This window comes from Carettochelys insculpta, chromosome 28, assembly GCF_033958435.1.
Source record: "Carettochelys insculpta isolate YL-2023 chromosome 28, ASM3395843v1, whole genome shotgun sequence".
Classification (NCBI taxonomy): domain Eukaryota; kingdom Metazoa; phylum Chordata; order Testudines; family Carettochelyidae; genus Carettochelys; species Carettochelys insculpta.
In genome coordinates, this window is record NC_134164.1 from 13,783,283 (window position 1) to 13,806,919 (window position 23,637).

At 43.7% G+C, this 23,637-nt stretch overlaps 1 protein-coding gene across 4 annotated transcripts in view; it reads right to left on the bottom strand.

Annotated features, from left to right (window-relative positions):
- GPATCH8 (G-patch domain containing 8) overlaps positions 1–23,637 on the bottom strand; it is a 114,258-nt gene that overhangs the window by 56,115 nt on the left and 34,506 nt on the right. For 2 of the 4 annotated variants that reach the window (XM_074978849.1, XM_074978850.1), the window contains exons 2-4: positions 12,467–12,541; positions 5,067–5,084; positions 1,697–1,769 (exon numbers count right to left, since the gene is read on the bottom strand). Coding sequence is in view for 2 of the 4 variants with exons in the window: in XM_074978848.1 (XP_074834949.1) it covers positions 1,697–1,769; positions 12,467–12,541 (148 nt within the window). In the remaining 2 variants the exon portion in view is untranslated. The remainder of the gene's footprint in view (positions 1–1,696; positions 1,770–5,066; positions 5,085–12,466; positions 12,542–23,637) is intronic. The other 2 variants (XM_074978848.1, XM_074978847.1) reach the window with 1 other exon arrangement.

Below are 23,637 nucleotides of genomic sequence, written 5' to 3' on the forward strand. Positions count from 1 at the left end.
TACAGAGGAAGCTTGAAGGTTAGCCCTGCTACTACTTTTCCTGGATGTTCTTCCTTGAATTTTAGATTAGCCCAAAATTAAGTAAAAGGCGATTTGACAGTGGGATAAAAATACTTAAAGTAAGTATAGACAGTGCTACAGATACTATATACAAGTTCTCTTGTTACCCACCACCATGAAGAATGGACCTTGATACATCATCACACATAGGTCAAGAAATACTGAAGCAAAATAGTTCTCCACTCCAGCATTCTCTGTAAGCTGGATGCCCACAAGAGATTCAAGTGCCATCCAGCTGATCAGCAGAGCGCCCACAGCCACCCAGAGTGGTGGTACACACACAACTTATTCTGTACGTGGACCAAAAAAGTTAGAGGAAACACTGCTCCACACCTCAAGTTCCTGTTCATGTTCTCTGCAGTTAACAATTCTTTGCAATGCTAGAGCATCTTTCAGCCACAAACGTCAATATGCTCAGAAATGAATGAAATCAGACTCTGGACATCTGCTATTAAACCAAATTGCGGGGGAGGGGAACATACCTAACCTCCCCTCTGTATCCCTGCTGCCTCTATTTGTGATGCACAATGAAGTTTTGGACATAACAGGAACAGATTTGCTCAAACATTTCCTGTGTGTGCAGTAAACATCATTCTGGTACACAAGACCACGGTCTAACTATTACAACCAGCTCCTAAACCGAGGCTACAAGACTAGCACAGAGAACTGTATGAATACCCTGCATTAACATCAGAAACCAGTTTAAACTGACAGGTTAGAGGAAACAAAACTTGTTCTGATCACTAGATGCAGACTTGTTTATGATCACACACTGGAGAGGTCAACGTGCCTTTCATTTCTACAGGCTTTCAGCAGACATTTCCACGCTTCAGAAAGCCTTATCTCCTCTCCAATAGCCTTCCACAGCAACCACCAATCATCTCTAGTGGAGTTATTTCAGAGATATGGGTCCAAACTTGCAAATTCCCAGGCTTTTACCAAATTAATAAGGACCATATAAAGCAAATAAAAGTAGTCAGAGCCAATTTTTCCTTTCAGTTAAACTGGTGCAACCTACCACACTGATTTGAGTCAGTCCTCTAGTACAATTAGAAGAAGAATCTGGACTAGCCAAAGGAAAAGAATTCAAGAAGCTTAATGGTACCAGCTAGTACATAAAATGTCTAAACCAGACATGTTATACCCATACTAGCTATGTTTCTAGAGTTATAGAAATTAGTAGAATTCTTGAAGGAAATAAGCCTCTCCTGTCCCCAGAAAACCTCCACCACCACATCAGTCTTCAGTGGGCCCTTTTACTCACACTCTATAGCTTTGACACCATTCACCAAAATCATTACGTCTATTTTTAACTACAAGTTCCCTCAAAACACCAAATATCTGCATGTTCCAGTCAGACAAACACCCATGTAATTTTCAAAGTAGCACAGACTATCTGTAATTCCTCCAAAAAACAAACAAGGTTCACACAAATCATACATATCTGTATACTGAAGGGAGGCAGCAGCTTCCACTTGCAATTTGCTAAACATGAAAATTAACAGTACATTGGTTTGGACACATTAGCATTTGGGGAAGACGGGGTAGCAAAACTAGAAAAAACATCAGAAATAATTGAACTAAAAAATGAATCTGGTGTTGAATCTGTTTCTCAAATACAAGCTTCTGAACTTACCCTGGAGTGATTTTCCCAATCCCTGGCCCAGCTTCCACCCATGTTTCTGGAGTAAGCGGTGTCCAATATTATCCTGACAGACAGAACAGAGAAAACAAACCAAAAATATTCCAATAATATATTCTTCCCTTCCCACTGATGTTTAAACATGAGACAAGCAAGAGATTTTCTACATAAGTGCATGCAAAAAAAAAAGTGCTACTGAAAGGCAATATATGCCCAATAAAAGGGAAGACAAATGTCAAAAACTTGCTGGCTAGAATTTGGGGGGGGACCAGGTATAGGAAGGGTCATTTTCTGATGGTGTGCTGGGCAACTTTTGTGCAGAACATTTAAAATAAAAAAGCAATGTGGGAGAAAATAAAGTGTACCAATAAAAATTAATATTAAAAAGCATTTTAAAAAGCATAAACTCAAGTTATTTGTACAATTCTATCCATCACCTAGACAGCACCACTTTAAGATTGTTTTTGTCAAGAAAATCTACATTGTGTTTAGTCATTTTGTTTTTGTGTCAGGCTTTCATAATACCGAGTAAGTTGTAAGTGCAAGACTGCCCCACCACTAGAAACCAAAACACAATCATAGCAAAATCCAGGCTAGATTTGATTGGGTTTTTTAGATATATGTATATATACAAACTAGCATGCAGCAAATATTAAACTGAGAAAAACTGTGAGGTTAGTGAAACAAAAAAAAAAAGTCAAATAAAATGAGCTCAAGCACAGACTGGTGATGCATTTCACATGTACTCTAACAAAAAACATTTAGATGTTAGAATGAAACAGGCCTAGAAATAAGTTAATAGCAAGGAACCATTAGTGCATGTAGGGGAAACAATAAGCATAATGTCTCATCTTCCTACAGAAAGAGCTATTTCATGATAAAGTTGGAAGACACTGATGCAGCAATAAATATCAGCTTTTGACTTGGACTAAAGAAAAAGGGTTCCTTACATTTTACAAAAGAGTCTTTCACAGAAAACAAAACACAATGAAGAACATAATGGCCATGTTGGGTCCAACTAATGGTACCTCTAGTCGAGTAATCTGTTTCTGCCAGTGGTCAGTGCCAGACACTTCAGGCGGAACAAACAGAATATGCAATCTACTGAATGATCCATCCCTCATCATCCAGGACAGCTTCTGGAGATCAGAGGTTTAAAGAAACCCACGAGCCTGGTGTTGATTCAGTGAGTATCTTGGCCAACAACCTACAAGAACTTATTTCTTGTTTGAACCCACTTATATCTTTAGCTTTCACAACATCCCCTGGCAGAGAGTTCTACAGGTTGTCTGTGTTGTGTGACAATTACTTCTTTACGTTTCTTTTAAATCTCTTAATTTCATTGGGTAATTTCCTAGTTCATGTGTGATGCGAAGGGGGCAAATATTACTTTCTCCACACTATTCACAACTTTAAGTGGGTGTGCGGATATGATGGAAGCCTCTTTTCTAACTGAACAGTCCCAGGCTTATTAATCTCTCCTATACCAAAGGTATGCCATATCCCTATCATTCCAATGCCTCCCTATGAACTTTTTCCAATTTAACCCAGGATTTTTTAGATGGGAAAACACAACTGCATTCATTACTCAAGGTGTGAGCGCACCACGGGTTTATATGGCTGTATTACAATATTTTTTCATCTATCCCTTTTCTAACGCTAGTATTTTTGATTGTCACAGCATATCAAGCAACTGTTTTTAGAAAACTATCCCTGATGAGGCCAAGATCGCTTTCTAGAGGGATAACAGCTAATTTAGACCCCATTGTTTTGGATGTAAAGTTCAGATTGTTTTCAAATGCAAAGTTACGCAGATTGATCAACACTGAATTTTATCGGCCATTTTGTTCCTAAGTCACTGGATTAATAAGATCTCTTTGTAACTCTGCACACGGCTTTGGATTTAACTATCTTGAATAATTTTGTGTTGTCTGAAAACTTTGCCACCTCATTGTTTACCTCTTTTTGAGATTATCTGTGGATAAACTGAACTGCATGGTCCTAGTACACATCCTTGAGAGACCTAATAACCTCATTCTTACCCTTAGTTTCCTGTCTAATAACCACTTAATGACCCATGAAAGAATCTTTCCTTTTAGCACACAACTGCTTATTTTGCTACTGGAGACTTTTGTGAAGGGTGTTGTCTATGGGTGAAAGTCCAACTTCACTCTATCCATGGGGTCACCTTTGATCACGATTGTCAACACACACAGAGCTCAGACTGGCAAGGAATGATTTCGCTTCACAAAAGCTGTGCTGACTCTTCCTCAACGTTTATCTGATATCCTGAGTTGTTCTGAGCATTTTTATTAGCTGACTCTTGGATACATCACAATGTCACGATCTTACTTTAACTCAGCAATAAAGTCTTGAACACAACCCCCAAGTCAGAACAGCAGTGTTTTATCCTTAGTCCTCATAGGTTTACATGACTGAATAATGTGCATACCAATGGAGTATCAGACAAAGGCTAGGTCTACTTTGACCTGTTCTCCCAGCAGCTTCGTGCTAGCGAGCAGTCTCACAATTGCAAAGTCTGCTTGTTAGCATAATCCTGAGGTTAATTAGCATAGCCACGGGAGATCTCCTTGCAGGCAGAGGCTGCTACCAACATTAAACAGGCTGTGTAGACCTGCCTTTGTCAGCTAAAAGCCCTCTGTTGCCAGCTCCTTAAACTGTGTATGGCTACAATATCTCCTCTGCCCTCCCAGACAATTCTAGGTGACTAGAACCCTTTTTCCTCTACTCTGCAGGTAAAACAAGACATTTTTAGTCTCAGTTTTTTAGGACAAGAGTGTACAAAAATGTCCTTCCCACATTATGGGGTGGGGGTGTCTCTTTAAAACAGTAGTTAGTAGTACACTGAAAAACCAAGGAAGAGGAGTAAGGATATGCCAAGATTTAAACGAACAGGAGTGAAAGAGTTAAAAATTAACAATATGTTCTCCTGCTATCCATGGAAGAGTGTTTTAGATTTTAAGGTTTACAAGAACTTACCTGTGAGTGTAACTGCTGCAGACCATTTATGTCACAATCACAACTGCGTGTTCCTCTTGTAAAATGGAGCCACAGATTACCAGTTGTTTTGTGACTTTTATACTGTAGTTGTTTCTTCTATATTAACACGCTGACTGTAGCCAAAAAGGATTGTGGGAATCTAATTTGAAGATAATGCTGACAAAAATGGCTGCATTTTTTTTTAAAAAAAGGACAAGAACTACTGTATAATCTTTTGTTCAGTGGAGATGAGACATTGTGCTGACTGTGTTGTGTTATGAATGCACTAAAATAAACAGACAGATGAAGCAGTATGCTATTTCCAAAAGCAGTGCAAGTGGAGTGAAAGCATTTCCATACGAACCTGGCTTTAAAAACTGGGCTGTCAAAAGAACAGTTAAATGTAACACAAAGTAAGAAACTGTCCAATCACTAATGGTAGTTTTTCTTTTGCTTTGTTTAATTCACTGCTTGCAAGTAATGTATTTATTAAAGAAGAGTGAAAGCATAAATAAATATAACGAGTCAAGACCAGCTGGGAGATTCAAGAGTGGTGTGTTGTGACTGACACAGTGAAGGGTAAACAAAATGTTAAAGGGGAAAAAAAGAAAAAAAAAACAACAGAAGTTATACACATTAGCACCACTTTTACAAAAGCACTCAAGAGGATGGTCATGTTTTTCAACTTGAAACAAACCTACACCTCACTGCATCTCAGTTCCCATGAAAAAGGTGTCATCTTCCCCAAAATCATGGAAAATATAGTTATTTTCTGATGCAAAATAAATTACACACACTTTTTGGCACTGACTAGGCAGTGAAACTGCTAGATAGTTAGAAGCAGTCAAATGAAATGGCATATTTTCTGTTGCTATTGTGAATATAATGTTCCTGTGGGTCAGGTATTAAATTCCAGTGGGACTATACACTGAAGAGATTAACAATGATCCCCTTCCATTTTCCATCTCTCTCTTCATTCCACATCATTGCAACAGACGCCTGGCTGCGTAAGATTGGCACAGCCGCTCTTTAGATTAAATGCTGTGAGAACTGAGCTAACGAGCCTATTGAAGCTAATAGTGAGAGGTAAAATATTAACCAAATCAGAGTCTCCCATTCAGAAACACAAAATGGTTGCAGGTAGACTGCTGGCTTGTAACCTCTCTCTGGAATAATAAGATTGTTCATGTCTAGGGTTATCATCCCTTTTATTTAGAGGTCTTCCTCTTGGTACCAAAAACTGATAGCCCCTTTTCAATAAATCAACCCCATTTTGTAGTAGTTCTCCTTTCTAAGCAGGAGTGCTGGTCCCCAAACATGCCATTGGCCAGTCTAAGGAAACAACATCTTCCTCAGAGTACAGGCAGACATTATGCTTCTAACTAAGTAGCTATGTCACTTCAGAGCACCTTGCAGCAGAGAGTCACGTTAGCATTCAAGAGAACAAAATAACTTAATATGTTTGACTAAAATGGTAAGCCACCCAGGCAGTCAAAACAGTTTAGGAGGACTAGCGAGCTATGTATGCAAGAGCCATGCTATTTGTTCTCTTAACAATGAATTATGTGGTGCCATCTTATTTGTAACATTTTAGAGAACAGTTGACTACCTTTTAATGTGTTTTACTGTCAAGGTCTCTTAACAAAACTTTGACATTTACACAGAATGCTTCATCCCAAGATCAAAGCTCTAACGAAAGACTCAATCACAATTGCCTGCTGGGGAGCTCTGGGACACAGATTAAGGGTAACATTTTCAAATGGTCTTATGCAATTTAGAAGCTTAAGACTCAAGAGTCAATGGGCTTTGTCACTTGGCTCAGTCAGCTATAAACATGCCAAAGGTTAATTTTGCCAAACAGCCCCTCTCCTCCCAAGGTGCCAATCCACATGACTTTTTTTTAAACTACAGCATTAACCTGATTTCAACATGGATAAGAACCATACATCTCTTGAGTGGATTGTAAGCTGTGCTGACTGTGTATCAAGTTATCTATAAGCAAGGACTGGATGTCACTGGGTGAACCCATGCAAACAAGAGGTTTTAAAGATTTCCAACACAAAACCTACAGCTTACTACAGATGACACAATGAAAACTAGAGAGAAAAGCCAAACAGTAATGCTACACCATTCAGCTTCAAGACGCACATTATTTATAGTGCTATCCACTTATGGCTACTGCTAAATGTCAAACCAGCAGCCTTATCAGGTTACACTTTAGAACTAGTGGAGTCCACAGATCTGCACAGATATACCATGTGACAAAAGCCAACTTCACAAACTACTGTAGACTTCTAGCTGAGAGGATTGAATTGTCATGTTCAGCAACTAACAATTAGGAAAGCGAATGTCTACAAGGTTTCAAAGAACCTGTTTAGGCAGCTGAATAGAACTATACAGGAAAAGGATATTTATTAGTTATGGCAAAGATATAAAGCTTGGAGTAAGCAAATGATGTGTAGTCTCACTTCCAACCTGTGACAATGACAACTTAATTTTACTCTGCCATTCCACATTCTGTGTCTAGAGGACAAGACTAGTAGGTTTTTGAGTAGTTACTACACACTGAAGTTGACCTATGTTAGGCCAACTTACAGACACACAGTTCTGCGCAGGTTCCTGCTGGGAGACCAGCTTCCTCTACCCCTCTCTAATCTGGGCTCTCCTGTCAATTTCACACCTACAGTATGGATCCCTGAAACTGACAAGATAATCAAGAGCAGATGTAAGTAAAATGGTGTCTACACAGACCCCACGTTGCCCTAACTAAAACAGACAACCACCTCCATGAGAGGTAAGGCTTATGTTGGTGTAGTAGGGCACTTACACCATCAGGACAAAACTACAGTATATATACACTGACATAAGCAGGTCCACATAAGCTGCTTATGTTGAAGTAACTTTAGTATAGACCAGGCCCAAGACTACAACTGAACTCATGTTATCTTGACAAAATACTAAACTATCTTCAACAAGTTTATTTAGTAAAGGAGAGGATAATCAGGATTCTTATAAATCCACAGTACTTGGTAACTGCCCACTCCGTAACCTGGACATAATATACTTTCCTAGAATGTTTCAAACCAAATGTGTGCATCTCATTAAATAGCTAAAGACTCAGACTTCTTGTTTCAAAACTTAAAAGGCGCTGGCCACTAACAATTCCCATTTACTTCAGCATAAGGAACTGACAATGCCTAGAACTTTTCAAAACAGGACAACAGTCTTTACTTGTAGAAACTAGGGTCTACTGCCTTAAAGACAAACTCATTGCTGGTTTGAAAAAGCAAACAAACAATCTGATTCCAATTCCATAGTCATCTGATTTGTAAAATGTCCAATGAGCTGCACTAATGCATAAATCTATACTGAATATTTTCTCTCTTTTATGAAATGTAGAACAGTTGATTCTCATTTAACCCCTAAAGTTATTTTTCTTAAGAATTTTTTCTAATAAAACACCTTTCAAATAATTAAGTATTAAAATATTTTTCCTATTTTGGTTTGAAGAAAAAGTGTATCTTGGTATAATTTCACTAACTTGTAGAATTTTGGAACCTGGATGTCCTATTATGGCTTTAACTTTATTGTTCTACCTCTGACTTCCAAGTCACTAGCATCCTCTAATATTGCTTTCTACTAGCTTGCCCTAAATCCTACTTTTGTGAAAGAAGAAATATCTGGGTTCTAGTCTCATCATGTCTAAGTCCAGAGACATCTTTGGCCTATACTATCAGTACAACATAGGACTTCCATGGACACCAGCTGCTGCAGACTGCTTTTTTTTTTTTTAAATATGGAATACTGTCATTCGAAACGCAGTTAAACATTATAATGATCTGTAGACTCCCAAAACCTATGAGATTCCAGACACCTTTGAGTTGCATGCTGTAGCAGTACTGTCAGCATCTCTCAACAGATAATGCTGCAGAGATGGATCTAAATTCAGCAATGATACTCAAAATGTATGCTCCAAGCTAAGCCATTCTTCCTAGGGCTTTCCAAAAGTGGTCTACAGTTACTAGGCTTCAAGCAGTTTTTAGATTCCTATAATAGCCTAATGTTTTAAAGAAGCGTTCTTTAAATAGGATGTACCTTAATGCTGCTGATTCTCTGTACTAACACTAAAATGTACCTGAAAAACACTCTCTCACGATCAGTGCTTAAAACAAAACCTTTTTAATAGACATTTAGGGGTTCGGGTTTAGCGTCTATCGCAATAAATGGCAAACTGTGCGGTGATTTCAATGGTGCAGGACTGGGTTCTTCGTGCTGCTACCACCTAACCGTCTTTCCAAAAGGTGAGTTGAAGCACTAATCCAATTGTTTAAGATCATAAATCATTAACAGAACAAATTGGTAAACTTCAAAATTGCTGTGCACTTTTAAAACTAAATATTTAAAATTACTTCCCTTTACTTACCTCTCATGATCTAAGTTCCTGGTTGTTACTCTCTCTTCTGGAAGAGCCAATGATATAACACACCCAAAGCAGAGGAAAAAACCTGATGCCACTCACTGCTTTAGGTATGAGATACAACTCTCAGTTGGAAAACAGAACCCTAAACTCTGGTTTTAGCAAGTAAAAAGCCTACTCCCACTTATTTAAAATGCATTGGTAATTTTGCAATTGTAAAGATTACAAATATACGCCATTAAACAATTTGGGTACTTAAGCCGTTTACGTAACAAATTATATTAAGTTTAATAGTCGTAAACACAATTAACATATTGGCCATGTCCACGCTTAGAGAAAACTTCAAAATAGCCATGCAAATGGCCATTTCAAAGAATACTAATGAGGCACCGAAATGCACATTCAGCTTCGAATTAGCATGCCACCAGCCATGGCACTACGAAATTGCTGCTCTTCACTCCCATGTGGCTCATCCAGACGGGGGTCCTTTCGAAAGGACCCCGCCAACTTCGAAATCCCCTTATTCCTAACAGCAGGTATTTCAAAGTCAGTGGGGTCCTTTCAAAAAGGACCCCATTTGGACAAGCAGCACGGGAGTGAAAAGTGGCAATTTCGAAGTGCCACAGCCGGTGGCATGCTAATGAGGCACTGAATATGGATTTCAGCACCTCATCAGTATTCTTCGAAATGGCCATTTGCATGGCTATTTCGAAGTTTTTTTCTAAGTGTAGACGTAGCCATTTAGTGGAGAAGACAAAGAGGATTCACCTTTTTGAAAAATAAAAATTGGTTCCTAACCTAAAACAAGATTAGTTCCTTTAATTCCTGTCTCCACATAAAAAAATTAAGCCACCTGTCTCCCAAAACAACAACTGGCAATACACACAGTCTGGGAGAAATTCCACAATTTGGCTCCAAATGCAACAATTGCAGAATTCCCCCAGGATTAACACAGTTTTTTTTTTTTAAATAACTAGACTATGACGACACAGCATCAAACAACTGGTCACTAAATATTTTTACAGAAGCAAATATAAACACACTCCTAATCGAACAAATCACAAAAAAAATTTGTTTAGTCTGTCCTCTAAAGTATATATTTTTCTCTTTAATACAACATAATCCAGTTCTTGCATTCACAAATGTTTACGCTATTTTTTAAAAATAAGTCTCTCTCTGTAGGAGACAGAAGGAAAAATATGTAACCAATTGGGTCCTAGGGTATGAGCCATCATGTTTTTTTAAATATCCCCCGCCCTTACTCACCCTCCTCCAGCCCAAAAGGCTAATCATCTTGTCTTCCCCACCAAATGTTTTTAAATAGTGGTTATGTTATATATGAAAATAAAAAATTGACCAAATTAAAGAATTTAGATTTGATAACGTTCCTATATTTGTCTTACAATGTATATGTCATTAAGAAATACTTGTGGTTAAAATTTAATACAAGGTTTCTACTATTGTTGAAACTCCTCAAACTACAGCCAAATATTTTACACACTGGTCACCCAGGTAGAGTCTACATGACAGCCTAAACTTGAAATAAGCTGTGCAGTGTAACAAGCAGCGTAGTTCAAAATAGACTATTTCAGCATTTGGTGCTGTCTCCACCACACCAAACGTCAAAACAAAGCACTATCTCCTCCAGCAACAGGAACTAGAGGGATCCCAAAACAGCAAACCTATTATTTTGGGAAAATATTTTGAAATAATGAGGGCATTTCAAACAGACAGAGTAGATATTTTGGGATACTGACTCAGTGAGTAATCTTCCTAGACACCGTGTATTGTTAGGCATATGATGTACTACATTTTCTGCTTAATTTTGTAGCTGTGACCATTCCATAATGATGGTCAAAAGAGATTTAAATTTTGAACGTACGTACACTGTTTCCATTGTCACCCACATGCTTTGTTCCTCTATTCTGGGGAAAAACACCTGTAAAAATAAAATCTTGGTCTAGCCTATAGAGAACATTTGAATACTCTCTCTAATGACAATCCCCAAATGGTAGGAAGTAGATGCCAACTCTAGCTGTCTCTCAAGACATTTACACAGGGAAGTAGGCTTGGCATTGCAGCTAAGATTCTCATGTCACAACACAAAATTGAACTATTCAGAAGAACATCGAATGCAAATTTCCCCCTGCAGCATTATCTCATGCGTCATCAATTACTGCCATGCCTAAATCTAGCACCATGCCAGCACATTAAGACAATAGGTACCATATGCAGTGTTCACTGGACCAGAAGAACAGAAAAAAGAAGGGGAGAGGAAACCCTACAAAAATTAAAGAAGGCAGACCGTGCAATACAAACCAGATCAGGGCTGCTTAGCTAATATGGGCCAACTGCTGCGGAAGAAAAATGTCGAACACCCCAAGTTGTGTAAATTTCTGTAAACATCTAAACACACACAGACACACACAACACCAACCTAAATGGGAATATAAATATATATTGATCCTTTGCTAACGCTACATTTTAAAAAGTGCACACTAAAGTGATGAAATTTCAGAGTCAATTTCAGTTTTGCCCAGCAAAATGGTATCTGAAAAGAGCTAATCTAGCATAAATCAGAACACCAGCAAGCTTCCCTTTATTCTTCTATCACAGGTTTCATGCCACTAAGAATGCATCTAAGTACTAATATTAAATGCTGGACAAATTTAGGCAGCGTAGTAAGAAATGTTACTGTACGTCAGACGAGAAAGTGATGCTGTGCAAAGAAGTTGAAAGAAAAGCTACCCAAAAAAACTCTTTTCCCATTCTGCAGTTTGATATAATTCCCTTTACCTAATTCAACAAAGTAAAATGACAAACACATTCCTATGTAGTTCTTTTTTCTGTGAAATAATTTTATGGGAATTAATTAATATATCAATTAAAATTCAATATTCCTCACTGCTACTAGTAGTTTTACCATTTATTAAGTTGTTATGCCCACTAGTAGATCACCTGACTATTCAGAAAATGTAAGCCAAAAGGATCAAAATACATTTTACTCCTCTGCTTCATTATTAAAAAAAATTAGCTTCTCAACAAAATTTATCAATATTTAGCAAGCTGGCAGTCCATAAATAATGTGTAATTTCAAACAGATTTTTCAAATATCAAACAGCTATTTTTACAGTACCCTAGATTATAAAAAGTACTACTAAAAGATTAAAGCCTACGCCCACTAACATTAATGCAGAATATGCAAGCATATAAGAAAAGGATATCCCTGAACTGCTATTTTCACACCACTGCCTGGCTCTCTCAAATTTAACTGCATTCACAACAACTCCCAGCCAATCAATGTCTAATTTGCTGATGGGCCAATGATGATGGTATGTGTTTCTTACCGATTCTATTGGCTTGTCTAAAGATGCCTGTTCAATCTCCAAGTGTCCTTCTTCATACTGATCAAAATGATTACCCTGAAAAAGAAGAAGTAGTGTTATCTCTCTATAGTAATCAAGGCATTTCCCAAAACAATGCAATTCCTACTCTAATACAAATTGAACTCCAAACAAACTCTATATAGATTCCATAGCAAAATAAATTATGTAATTTAATAAGATTCAAATTATTAGGTCACAAAAATGACTGATGTAATCATAGCTATGCTAGACAAATGACCTTCATAAACTAGCATAGCTTCAGAACTGCAGACAACTATTTAAGATGACACCACGTGCTACCTGTAGTAAAGTAAATAAACATGCTGATCGTAAGAAATGCTGGGTTTCAGGAAATAATGTAAAATTAAAAAAAAACAAAATTAAACAGGCCCTTAAACACAACAGATGCACAGATGGAGTGCATCAGCATTCCCTGTAAGAACTAGACAGGACAGAGTCAGGTGCCAGCCATCTGATTAGCAGAACGCCACAGCCACCCACAGTGGGCAACATGTATTTCTATGGGTGATGCTCAACCAGACATGCCTTGGTGCACACAACAAAAATTTATACTCTGCCCATGGATGGAAAAAGTTAGAGGGAACAGTGGAGTGCAACACCAAAACCTGCAACTGGATGAATCTAAATGGTGTGAAATTGCATCTCAGCAAAAACAAAATTACATAATTTCAAACAGAAAACCATCTCCAACATTTGATGGTGAGAAACCTGACATTGGTCATAGCCAAAAGGCTGCTGTTAGAAATGCAGGAATCACTAATGGTCAAGGCAAGACTTCGCTCTCTAAAGCAAATCACCAGATTAAATCCATCTCTTCTCTTCTGGACCCAAATGCCATCCTACCTGCCCTTTAAGATATCAGGAGCAAATTGCTACTGTTTACCTTGAGGGTTACACCCGAAAAGTTCATTTATTGCCTGCAGATAGATCAGAATGACAGCTCAACCAGAAAGGCAATTGGCAGAAGGGCTTCCTACCTATCTACCATTGCCCTCTCTGCACCGCTTACCAAGAGACGGATCAAGTGTAACATTTCGGTTATAAAGGGTATGGTCAACTTGACATCTAGCTGTCTCCAAAAGAACTTCCTAGCCACTTTGAGGCCCTCCAACTATATTTTCCTCTAACTAAATGTTCCTCCCTCTGCAGCTGTGTGAAAGGCCCATAAGAACACGGAAAACGCTGACTGTGCATTGTAAAATGCACTATTGCCAAATACAATAATCAAATAAAATGAAAAAGAAATAAAAATACTAGCCTAATCTCAGCTGCAATGGCCTCAGCTGTTACCTACTTACTACAAAAAATTAAATCAAACCACAGTTTAATGAAGATGATCGCTACCCATTAACAGGAGAAGCTTTTATGTGACAGGGTCCCCTATGTCTTCTTGAAAGCATACACGGTGCTTTCAGAGCTTGGAAGAGTACAAACAGCTCGAGGTTGAATACCCTTTCTATCATCAATATCTTAATCTGATTTTTATTTCAAAAACCCTTCAATACAGCATATTAAAATCATATATTTTATATTTCTGTTTTTACTGTGTTGACAGACAGTCAAATATCATAGTATCTGAAAACACAGATTTAATATACCATAAATAATTTATACACATGTGCAGAATAATTGACATTTATGGCAACCTGGTTAAAAACAAACATTAACCTGACCACATTTTATCTGAATTCTCTTCATATCTGTAAGTCACAAAATAAAGGCTGTGTATAAAAAGCAATGTTATTCCACTCATAGCAATCAGGTGGACTTAATCCCAAATTGTCCCCTATTACTAAGATCATTAACCTGAAGATGTAGACACACATCATAGCCCCATTAAAGCAATGGGAAAATTCTCATTAACTACAATGGTTCTCCAGGATTCCACACTTAGGCTACATCTAGACTAGAGCGATCTGTCAACAGAAGCGATTTCAACAAAATATCTGTCGACAGATTGCGGCCAGACAGCAAATCACATCAAAAAAGTGATCCCCCCTGTTGACAGAGAAAGGTCAGACTGCCCAGCCACTCCCTCAATAGAACAGCCCCCGGAACACCATCAGACAGAGTCGCATGGCTGGCAATCCCTTCCGGAGCCCCTGGCAAGCACGCCCTTAAAGGCTCTCCCCCCCCCAGTGCCTGTTCTCTGCCCATGCTGAGGCATGCCTACCCCCTCACCGAGAGATGGCCCAGCTGCTGCAGCAGGGCTTTGTTGCTTGCTGAGAGGCACAATGCTTCCTAGCTAACCATGGTGACAGAACGGACCCCAGGCTTGCACTGACTCCACCCGGGGTGCTTCATCACCTGCTGCACATCCTTACAGCCATACTCCTCTTCCTCTGGGAGGGTGAGCCTGGCACCAGTTTGGAGGACCATGCTGTTGGTGCCGCATGGTCCCACCTGCATTCGCCACCCCCGCCACCCCCTCCCCGGGTTCACAGGCAGATCTAAAGGCACCACACCACTTCTGACTGGTGGGACCAACTGGTTATAGGGCAGTGGGATGAACAGCAGTGGCTCCAAAATGTGGAAGGACACCTTTCGAGAGCTCTGCAACTGGCTCACCCTCACCCTCCAGAGACAGGACACCTGGCTGCAGCCCACTATCCTGCAGAGAAGCAGGTCGCCATCATGCTCTGGAAGCACTCCGTGGAAACCTGCTTGGCACGAGGAAGTCCACCACCGCAGCCCTCCTCATGGAGGTAAGGCACTCTCAGGCTGTAATCCCTGCATGGGCGGGGGGGAAGGTTGTCAATCAATCCAGGGGTACCTCCCCAGGGAAGGGGAAAAAAATCAGTGCAGGATATGTTGCTTAAAAACCAGGCTACTTACAACCCCAGGCTGGAGGAGATTTCCTTCTCACTAAGGCAAATCCAACCAGCCACAACCAACCAGCCGCACTGGCCAGCCAGAAGCTGCACAAGCAAACCCACAGACTTCCCAGCTGCTCTATCAGCCCAGACCAACAACCCCGATCTCAGGTGAAGGGCTCTTAAGCCAGTGTTACCAAACAGCACACAGATTCTTCCAGACCCCAAAGGGCCCAGCCCCAGTTCCTGGTCAACGTATACTTGGATCTTATCCAAAACAACACACTCTCCAATCCTTTAGATCTAAATATCTAAATATTTATTAATAAAAAAGAACGAATAAAGTTAGAGAGAATTGTTCAAGCAGTACTTTACATCCATCAGTCATAACTACTGATGCAGCCAGCAACCTTATTCGCAGATTCTTGAAAGTCTCTGAAAGTTCATTTCAGGTCACAGAGATTCAGTTATTAGGGCAGTATAGATCTGGCCCACTGGGGTCCACATGCTGGGACACGGACCCTTGGAGACCAAAAGATCCAAGACGGACCCTGCTAAGTCCATTCTATTGTTCTCTTTTGTCTTGTGTTAAGGGACCAAGCCCCTTCTTCCATAGGCCCTTGAGCATCCGTCCCCACCTGACTCAGGTGGGCTTATTATGGCAGACTGCCATTGGACGAATCCCAAGAGACAGCCTCACATTTCTGAAATGGGCTTGCTCCTTTGTTTCAGTTCAGGTCATTTGACCATTGGGCAGCATTCCGTTGACAAGTTCCAAGCCTCTGGGATGTGAATTCGGTGTCTGAGCACCTGGTCTCTACCCTATTGTTCATCCCAATGTCCTGGCTGAGGCTGAGTTCACAACTCCTATTGTGAAGCTTAACACTGAACCATTTCCTAATACAGCTCATAGCTAAAATCTATCATTCTACCTATATACGTGATACAGACTTCAGTAGCACATATAGATTATGGGCACCATCTGCTTTCCTCAGACACCTCACACAGCCCCACTAGCACAATATTGGGGCCAATAGCCACTAAAATGGCTTCCAAACCCAATATAAAAATCCAGTCATGTGAAACCTATCAAAGGGGGACCCTCAGGAAGTGAAGTCTGGTGTGAGGGGGGGGAGTCCCATCCCTGGGGGACTATGCCATCCCAACCTCACACAGCCCTGTTGGGGGAGGGGGGGTGGCAGTGCCCTCATAAGGGGTGCTCCCAGAGAGCTCAGGGGGTGGAGGGAGAGGATGGAAGATGGGAAGAGGGATAGGGAGTCCCCGGGGGCCAAGGGGCTCCCTCCCTCAGGTCCTGAGGAGTGTCCAGTCCCCACCCTTTGCAGGTCGTGACGACCATGAACATGCTCCTGCTGTGGAGGGTCATCCGCTTGGCAGACTCAGACGCAGGCTTGGACAGATTCAGCACCCTGCGGTTCCTGAACCACTTCAGGGCTATTGATGGGACCCACATCCTGGTCTGTGCCATGGACCACAATGTGGCAAAGCATATCAACTTCAAGAGATGTATTTCTCCATAGTGCTACAGGCCCTGGTCAACCACCATGGACACTTCATTGACGTTTATGCAGGGTGGTCAAGCCAGGCACATGATACCCATGTGCTCTGCAACTCCAGCCTGTGCCACAGTCCCATCCTGTGCCCACAGTCAGAGCAGTGCCAGAGGATGGAGGCAGGCACCTTTGTCCCTCGTCCGGAGCTGGTGGTTGGGAACATGCACATGCCACTGTGCATCATGGGGGACGCAGCCTATCACCTCCTGTCCTGTCTTATGAAGCCATACGGCAGCCAGCTGGACCCAAGCCAGGTACTCTAAGGCCCGACTCAACTGGGCCCAGATGCAGGCCGAGCGTGCCTTCAGCTGCCTTAAAGCATGTTTTAAGTGCCTGCTCAAACATGTGGACGTGGGGGAGCACAACATCCTCAAGTTGTGGCCACATATTGTGCCCTCCATAACACAGTACAGGGGAAGGGAGAGGCCTTCCTCCTGGAATGGGGGCAGACACCAGACACAGCTCTCAGCAGCTGGGCATAGCTCCAATCCGCCAGGCACATCAAGATGGGCTGTGGATCCATGAGGCCCTGAGGGAGAGCTTCTCCTTTGTCCTGGGGAGCATCGTTGGGAGCCATTCACAGTGGGAGCCTTGGGCCCACAACCCCACCCCATGCCCACCATGACCCCTCCCTTCACCCACTCACCCCTCCCCGACCCCTGCAGAACAAAGGGGCATGCGGGTCTGGTGAACCAATGACTGTTCTACTGCACAAAAAACAAAAACAGAAGACAGACCCTAGTGCAAAAGAATCTGTAATATAAAGCTATTTACAACAAAGCAACGCACAATGAACTATTCACAGTCAGGTGAGTTTAGGATGGGGGTGGGGGCATCAAAATTTAAAGGGGGAACTTGGGACAGGGAACCTCAGTCCACAGAAGGGGTACGGGGGGGCCATGACCCTACGGGGCAGCAGTACCCCAAGTGGAGTCCTCCTCAGGATCCCCTCCAACTGTGCGTTTGAGGTCCCTGTTGGGGCTAGGTTGTGTGAGGGAGCATGTGGAGGTATGGAGGTAGTGAAGCTGGGATCTGGGTCAGCAGGGGGAGCAGGGAATGGCCCTCAGCCACTGCCAGAACTCCGTGAAACACTGCAGGATGGCCAGCGAGGGGAGGGGTGGGCATGGAGTGGCAGCCACAGGCAGCTGGGCCAATAGGTCCCACCAGACACCGATGGTAGCATCAGAGTGGGACATCAGTTTGTCCCCAGCCCACAACAGCCACTCCTGGTTGTCCCGCAGCCACTGCTCCAGGAGATTCAGCAGCCACCAGAGAGCAGCAGAGTAGGACCTCTGGATGTCATCCGCATGGTGGCAGCCACCCCGGCCACAGGCCCTCCCTCTTGGGGAGGGGGGGGTGTGTGTTTGCTGGCTCTCCCTGGCACTGGTTGGGGGCTGCCTCACTTCAGTGCTGGGGTGGGGCTGGCTCTGCACTCGTGGTGTGGGTCCAGCTGCAAGAAAGACAAGGAGGAGAGATGGTGAGTAATCCATGCAACACAGTTCCTAAGGCCCTGCCCCGCACCATGTACGGCAGCCAACACCCCCCCCCACCCACCCGATCAGGTAGTCCCTGGAGCAAAGACCCAGGACTGCACGGTGCCTCAGGGACCCAACTGACTCCTGCACATCTCCCCCCTTCCCCCCAAGCAGCGAAGGGGGTGGTGTTTTGCCAGAGGGCTCCTCACACGGGTGTCAGGTGAGCCAGGCACAGCCTGGCCCTCTCCAAAACCTCCCCCCCACACGTGGCTCACACAACTGTCTGTGGGAGTGGGTGCTGACCCTTGCCTGCAGGCATGCCCACATGCCGGAAGCTGACCTGCTCAGTGTGTCTGGGGTCAGGCCAGCCTCCTGTAAGGCTGGCAGCAGACTGGTGCTCGTGCCCGGTGGGACATGCCACCCGGTGCTGCAGTGTGAGGTCCTGCCTCAGCAACACTCACAGCACACCCCATCTGCAATCGCCTGCCATGCCCTGGGATGCGCAACACACAGGGTACTTACGAGAGGGACCCTTGTCCGGCTTGGAAGATGCCCTGGATATGCCGTGGCTGGCAGGGACTGACTCCAGGGTGATGAGCAGCATGGTGTTGCTGGCCCCACGTCCACCTCCAGCAGTGACTAGCCTGGGGTACTTCTCCTCCTCCTCAGGCTCTAGCTGTGTGGGGGGGGCCTTTAGGGGGCACCTCCTGCACCGTATCAATGGGAGTGGTCAGTGGGGAAGTGATACCTGGCCCCAGGACTGGTGCTGCTCCCAGAAATAGGGGCAGGTTGTAGGTCCTGCCCCAGATCTCTGCCAATCTGTCCTAAGGGAAAGTCCTTCCTGACCCCAAATATGACAATCACATTTTTCGTGTGTGATTGGAAAATGTAATCTCAATGTACATCATTCTGCATTTAATCAACAGAGAATTTAACTTGCCATTCTCTTCTCTCGCAGTTTAGTAAGATCTCTTCATAACACTTTGCAATTGGCTTCGGACTTAAATAATTTTGCATGGTCTACAAACTTTGCCACCACACTGTTTAATCCCTTTTCCAGCTATGTTGAAAAACACTGATCCAGTACAGATCCTCAAGGGAACTTGCTAAAGATCTCCCTCCATTGTGAAAACTGATCATTTATTCCTACCGTTTAGCCAGTTACTGATCCATGACAGAATCTCTCATGATGCAGGTTTTGCTTAAGAGCCTTTGGTGTGGGATCTTATCAAAGCTCCACTAAAGTACAAGTACATGGGTCCAACATCCACTGGATCGCTCTTATTCAACATAAAAACAATGACATTTTGTGGCACTTTAAGACTAACAGATTTGCTGGAGCATGAGCTTTGTGGGCAAAGACCCAACTGGTTAGATGCATGATGAAGAGGGTCTTAGATTTGCTGGAGCGTAAGCTTTCATGGGCAAAGACCCTCTTCATCATGCATATAACCACAGTTGGGTCTTTGCCCACAAAGCTCATGCTCCAGCAAATCTGTTAGTCTTAAAGTGCCACAGAACTTCTCATTGTTTCTGTGGATACAGACTAATATGGCTACCCCTCTGGTTCTTATTCAGCATCTGATTCATCCAATAGATTGGTGAGGCATGATTTCCCTTAACAGCCTCCTCCTCAGCATGTTGTGTGATCATCACATTGTTCAAGCATCTGTTATATCTGTTCCTTACAGTAGTTTCAATCAATCAGCTTGCACAGTATTGATATTAGGGTTACTGGCCAGGATTGTAACAGTATAACCAATATGGTTTCTCTAGCCATATTGAAAGGCCTACAGCTTGTCTGCAGCGAGACTAAAGAGCAGCAGCCGATAACTGTGAAGCTACAAGCCACATACTCACACTCCAACTACATTTCAGCACATTAGTATCATAACTGACTGTTAAGACGATGACCACATCCTAATTAATGTCACCCACTGTTTAACAGATCTCAGGATGGGTAAAGAAAACTTAGTTAACAGCATTTCGTCTCTCAGGCAATGACTTATCAATAGCTGAGGTTGTGGACTCACCATTCTATGATGATTGTCTTCACTTTTCTACTGTTTTCTGTATAGAATCATAGAATACTAGGACTGGAAGGGACCTGGAGAGGTCATCAAGTCCAGCCCCCTGCCCCAATGGCAGGGCCAAGTACTGTCTAAACCATCCCTGATAAACATCTATCTAGCCTGTTCTTAAATATCTCCAGAGATGGAGATTCCACAACCTCCGTTGGCAATGTATTCCACTGTTTGACCACCCTGACAGTTAGGAATTTTTTCCTAATGTCCAACCTAAACCTCCCTTGCTGCAGTTTAAGCCCATCCTCAGAGGCCAAGAATAATCTCTGCCTGGTTTGTAATTGCTCCCGCCTCCTATATAATTAATTTTGTTGGGTGTATATCAGTTAAGGTGGTGGGTTACGATTGGTTAGATAATTCTGTTACCATAAGTTATGATTGGTTAGTAAAATTATACTAAAATAATTGGTCATGGTATAGCTAAGCAGGACTCAAGTTTCACTACTTAAACTGGGGTCCAAGAAGGAAAAGGGGAGGAAAAGAAGAACAGAATATTAAGCAGGAAGGAAGACAGTTACCTGTTCCGTAACTGGTGCTCTTCAAGATGTGTTGCTCCTCTCCCTTCCAATTTGGGTGTGCGCCAGCGCATGCCCAGTTGCCGGAAGGTTTTTGCTCTAGCCAGTAGCCCAAGGGTCAGTGTGGAGCCCCCTGGAGTGGCACCCGCATGGCTGCCCATATATGCACCACCCGCCCCGCCCCGCCCCGCCCCCGGCTCAGTTCCTTCTTGCCAGCTACTCCAACAGAGGGGAAGGCAGGAGGATTTTGGAATGGACATGGGCAACACATCTCGAAGAAAGACAGGTTACTCACCGTAGTAATGGTGGTTCTTCGAGATGTGTCCCCGTGGGTGCTCCACAATAGGTGTCGGGCTCGCCCGGCGCCGCAGATCGGATCTTCCAAGCAGTTTCTGCCGGACCGCGCATGCACCGGCGCGCGCCGCTCCCTTGCGCGCTCCTGGCCACGTGCGCGATCGGGTCCCCGCCAGTTCCTTGACCAACCGCCTCGGATGCTCCTGCAAAACACTAGACAGAGATCCGAAGCGGGGAGGATGGGCGGGTAGTGGAGCACCCACGGGGACACATCTCGAAGAACCACCGTTACTACGGTGAGTAACTTCTCTTTTTTCTTCGAGTGTCCCCGTGGGTGCTCCACATTAGGTGACTACCCAGCAGTAACCCAAGATAGGAGGTGGGTAATCGGATTATGCGCAGCTTGTCCCCGAGAGGACCGCTGTCGAGAGACGGGTATCCTCGTGGAATACCCTGTGAAGGGCGTAATGTTTGGCGAAGGTGTCATAGGATGACCAGGTCGCCGCTCTGCAAATGTCTTTTAGCGCAACGCCCTTGAAAAAGGCTGTTGATGCCGCCACCGCCCTAGTGGAATGAGCTCTGGGAGTGGCCAGTAAAGGAGTCTTTTTGAGTTCGTAGCACATTTTTATGCAGGATACGATGTGCTTCGAGATTCTCTGCGAAGAGAGACCTTCTCCTTTCGATTTGGGAGCGAGAGAGACTAGGAGTCTATCCGTTTTCTGGAAGGACTTGGTCCTGTCTACATAGAAGGCTAGCGCCCTCCTCACGTCCAGGAGATGTAGGCGCGCCTCTTTGTTAGAGTTATGAGGCTTTGGCTAAAACGAGGGTAAAACAATAGGTTCGTTAATGTGACACTCAGAAGAAACCTTGGGAACAAAGGCTGGATGCAGCCGTATGGTTACCATCTCCTTGGAAAAAACAGTGCAGGGTGGCGTTGCCATCACTGCCGCAAGCTCGCTCGCCCTGCGAGCTGACGTAATTGCGAGAAGAAAGGTCGTTTTTATCGTAAGGAGGCGGAGGGAAACTGTGGCCAAGGGCTCGAACGGTGGTCCCGTTAGCACGTTAAGCACCAGGTCCAAGTTCCACGAAGGTGGAAGCGGTTTCCGAGGGGGTATAGGTTTACCAGCCCTTTGAGGAACCTGGTAACCATGGGATGGGCGAACACTGTGTGCCCTTTCTCCTCGTGTCTGAATGCCGAAATGGCGGCAAGGTAGACCTTTAAGGAGGATAGTGAGAGTCCTCCTCTCGAGGTCCAATAAATACTCTAATATTACAGGTATAGGCACCGAAAGGGGGGCCAGCTGTTTGGTAGAACACCAAGCCGTGAAGCGAGTCCATTTCTGCTTGAAGGTCTTCCTAGTGGAAGTCCTCCTGCTACTTTCTAGGACTTGCTGCACTTCCTCCGTGCATGTGCTCTCTAGGGAGCTGAGCCATGGATTAACCACGCTTGTAGTCGCAGGCCTTGGGGGTGCGGATGCACTATGGACCCCTGGGCTTGCGTGAGCAGATCCGGCGCCACCGGAAGAGGCATCGGTGGACAGTCCAACATGCGCAGGAGTAGGGGGAACCATTGCTGTCAATCTCGCGTTGGGACTATCAGGATCATTCGGGCTCCTTCCCTCCTGGCTTTCTGCAAGACTTTGTGGATCAGCACTGTGGGAGGAAAAGCGTAAAGCAGGGGGCCCCTCCACGAGATCACGAATGCGTCCCCCAGGGACCCCCGTCCCAGTCCTGCCCTGGAGCAGAATCGTGGGCACTTCTTGTTGTGTTGAGTGGCAAACAGGTCTATCTGGGGAAAACCCCATGCGTGGAAAATCAGTCGTAAGCAGATCGGGACGGATCTGCCACTCGTGCGTGAGTGCAAAACGCCTGCTCAGCTGGTCTGCCTTCACATTGTGAGCGCCTGGTAAGTACGAGGCTTTCAAGATTATATTGTTGGCGATGCACCAGTTCCACAATCGGACTGCTTCCGCACATAAGGCACGGGACCGAGCTCCTCCTTGCCGGTTTATATAAAACATAGTGGAGGTATTGTCTGTACTGATCCCGACGACTTTGCCTTGTATATGGTCTCGAAAGTGTCTGCAGGCATTGAACACTGCTCTGAGCTCCAGTATATTTATGTGCAGTGACTGCTCCGTGGAGGACCACAGTCCTTGCGTCACCTCTTCGCCCATATGTGCTCCCCACCCTATGAGGGAGGCATCTGTAGTAAGAAAAACCGATATTTGTGGTTGGTGGAAGGGTACCCCTGTTAGCAAGTTCTTGGGGTTTACCCACCAGTGCAGGGATTTGCGCACCTCTGCTGTGGGCGACACCACCCTGTGAATGGTGTGTGCTGCCGGTTTGTATACGCTCG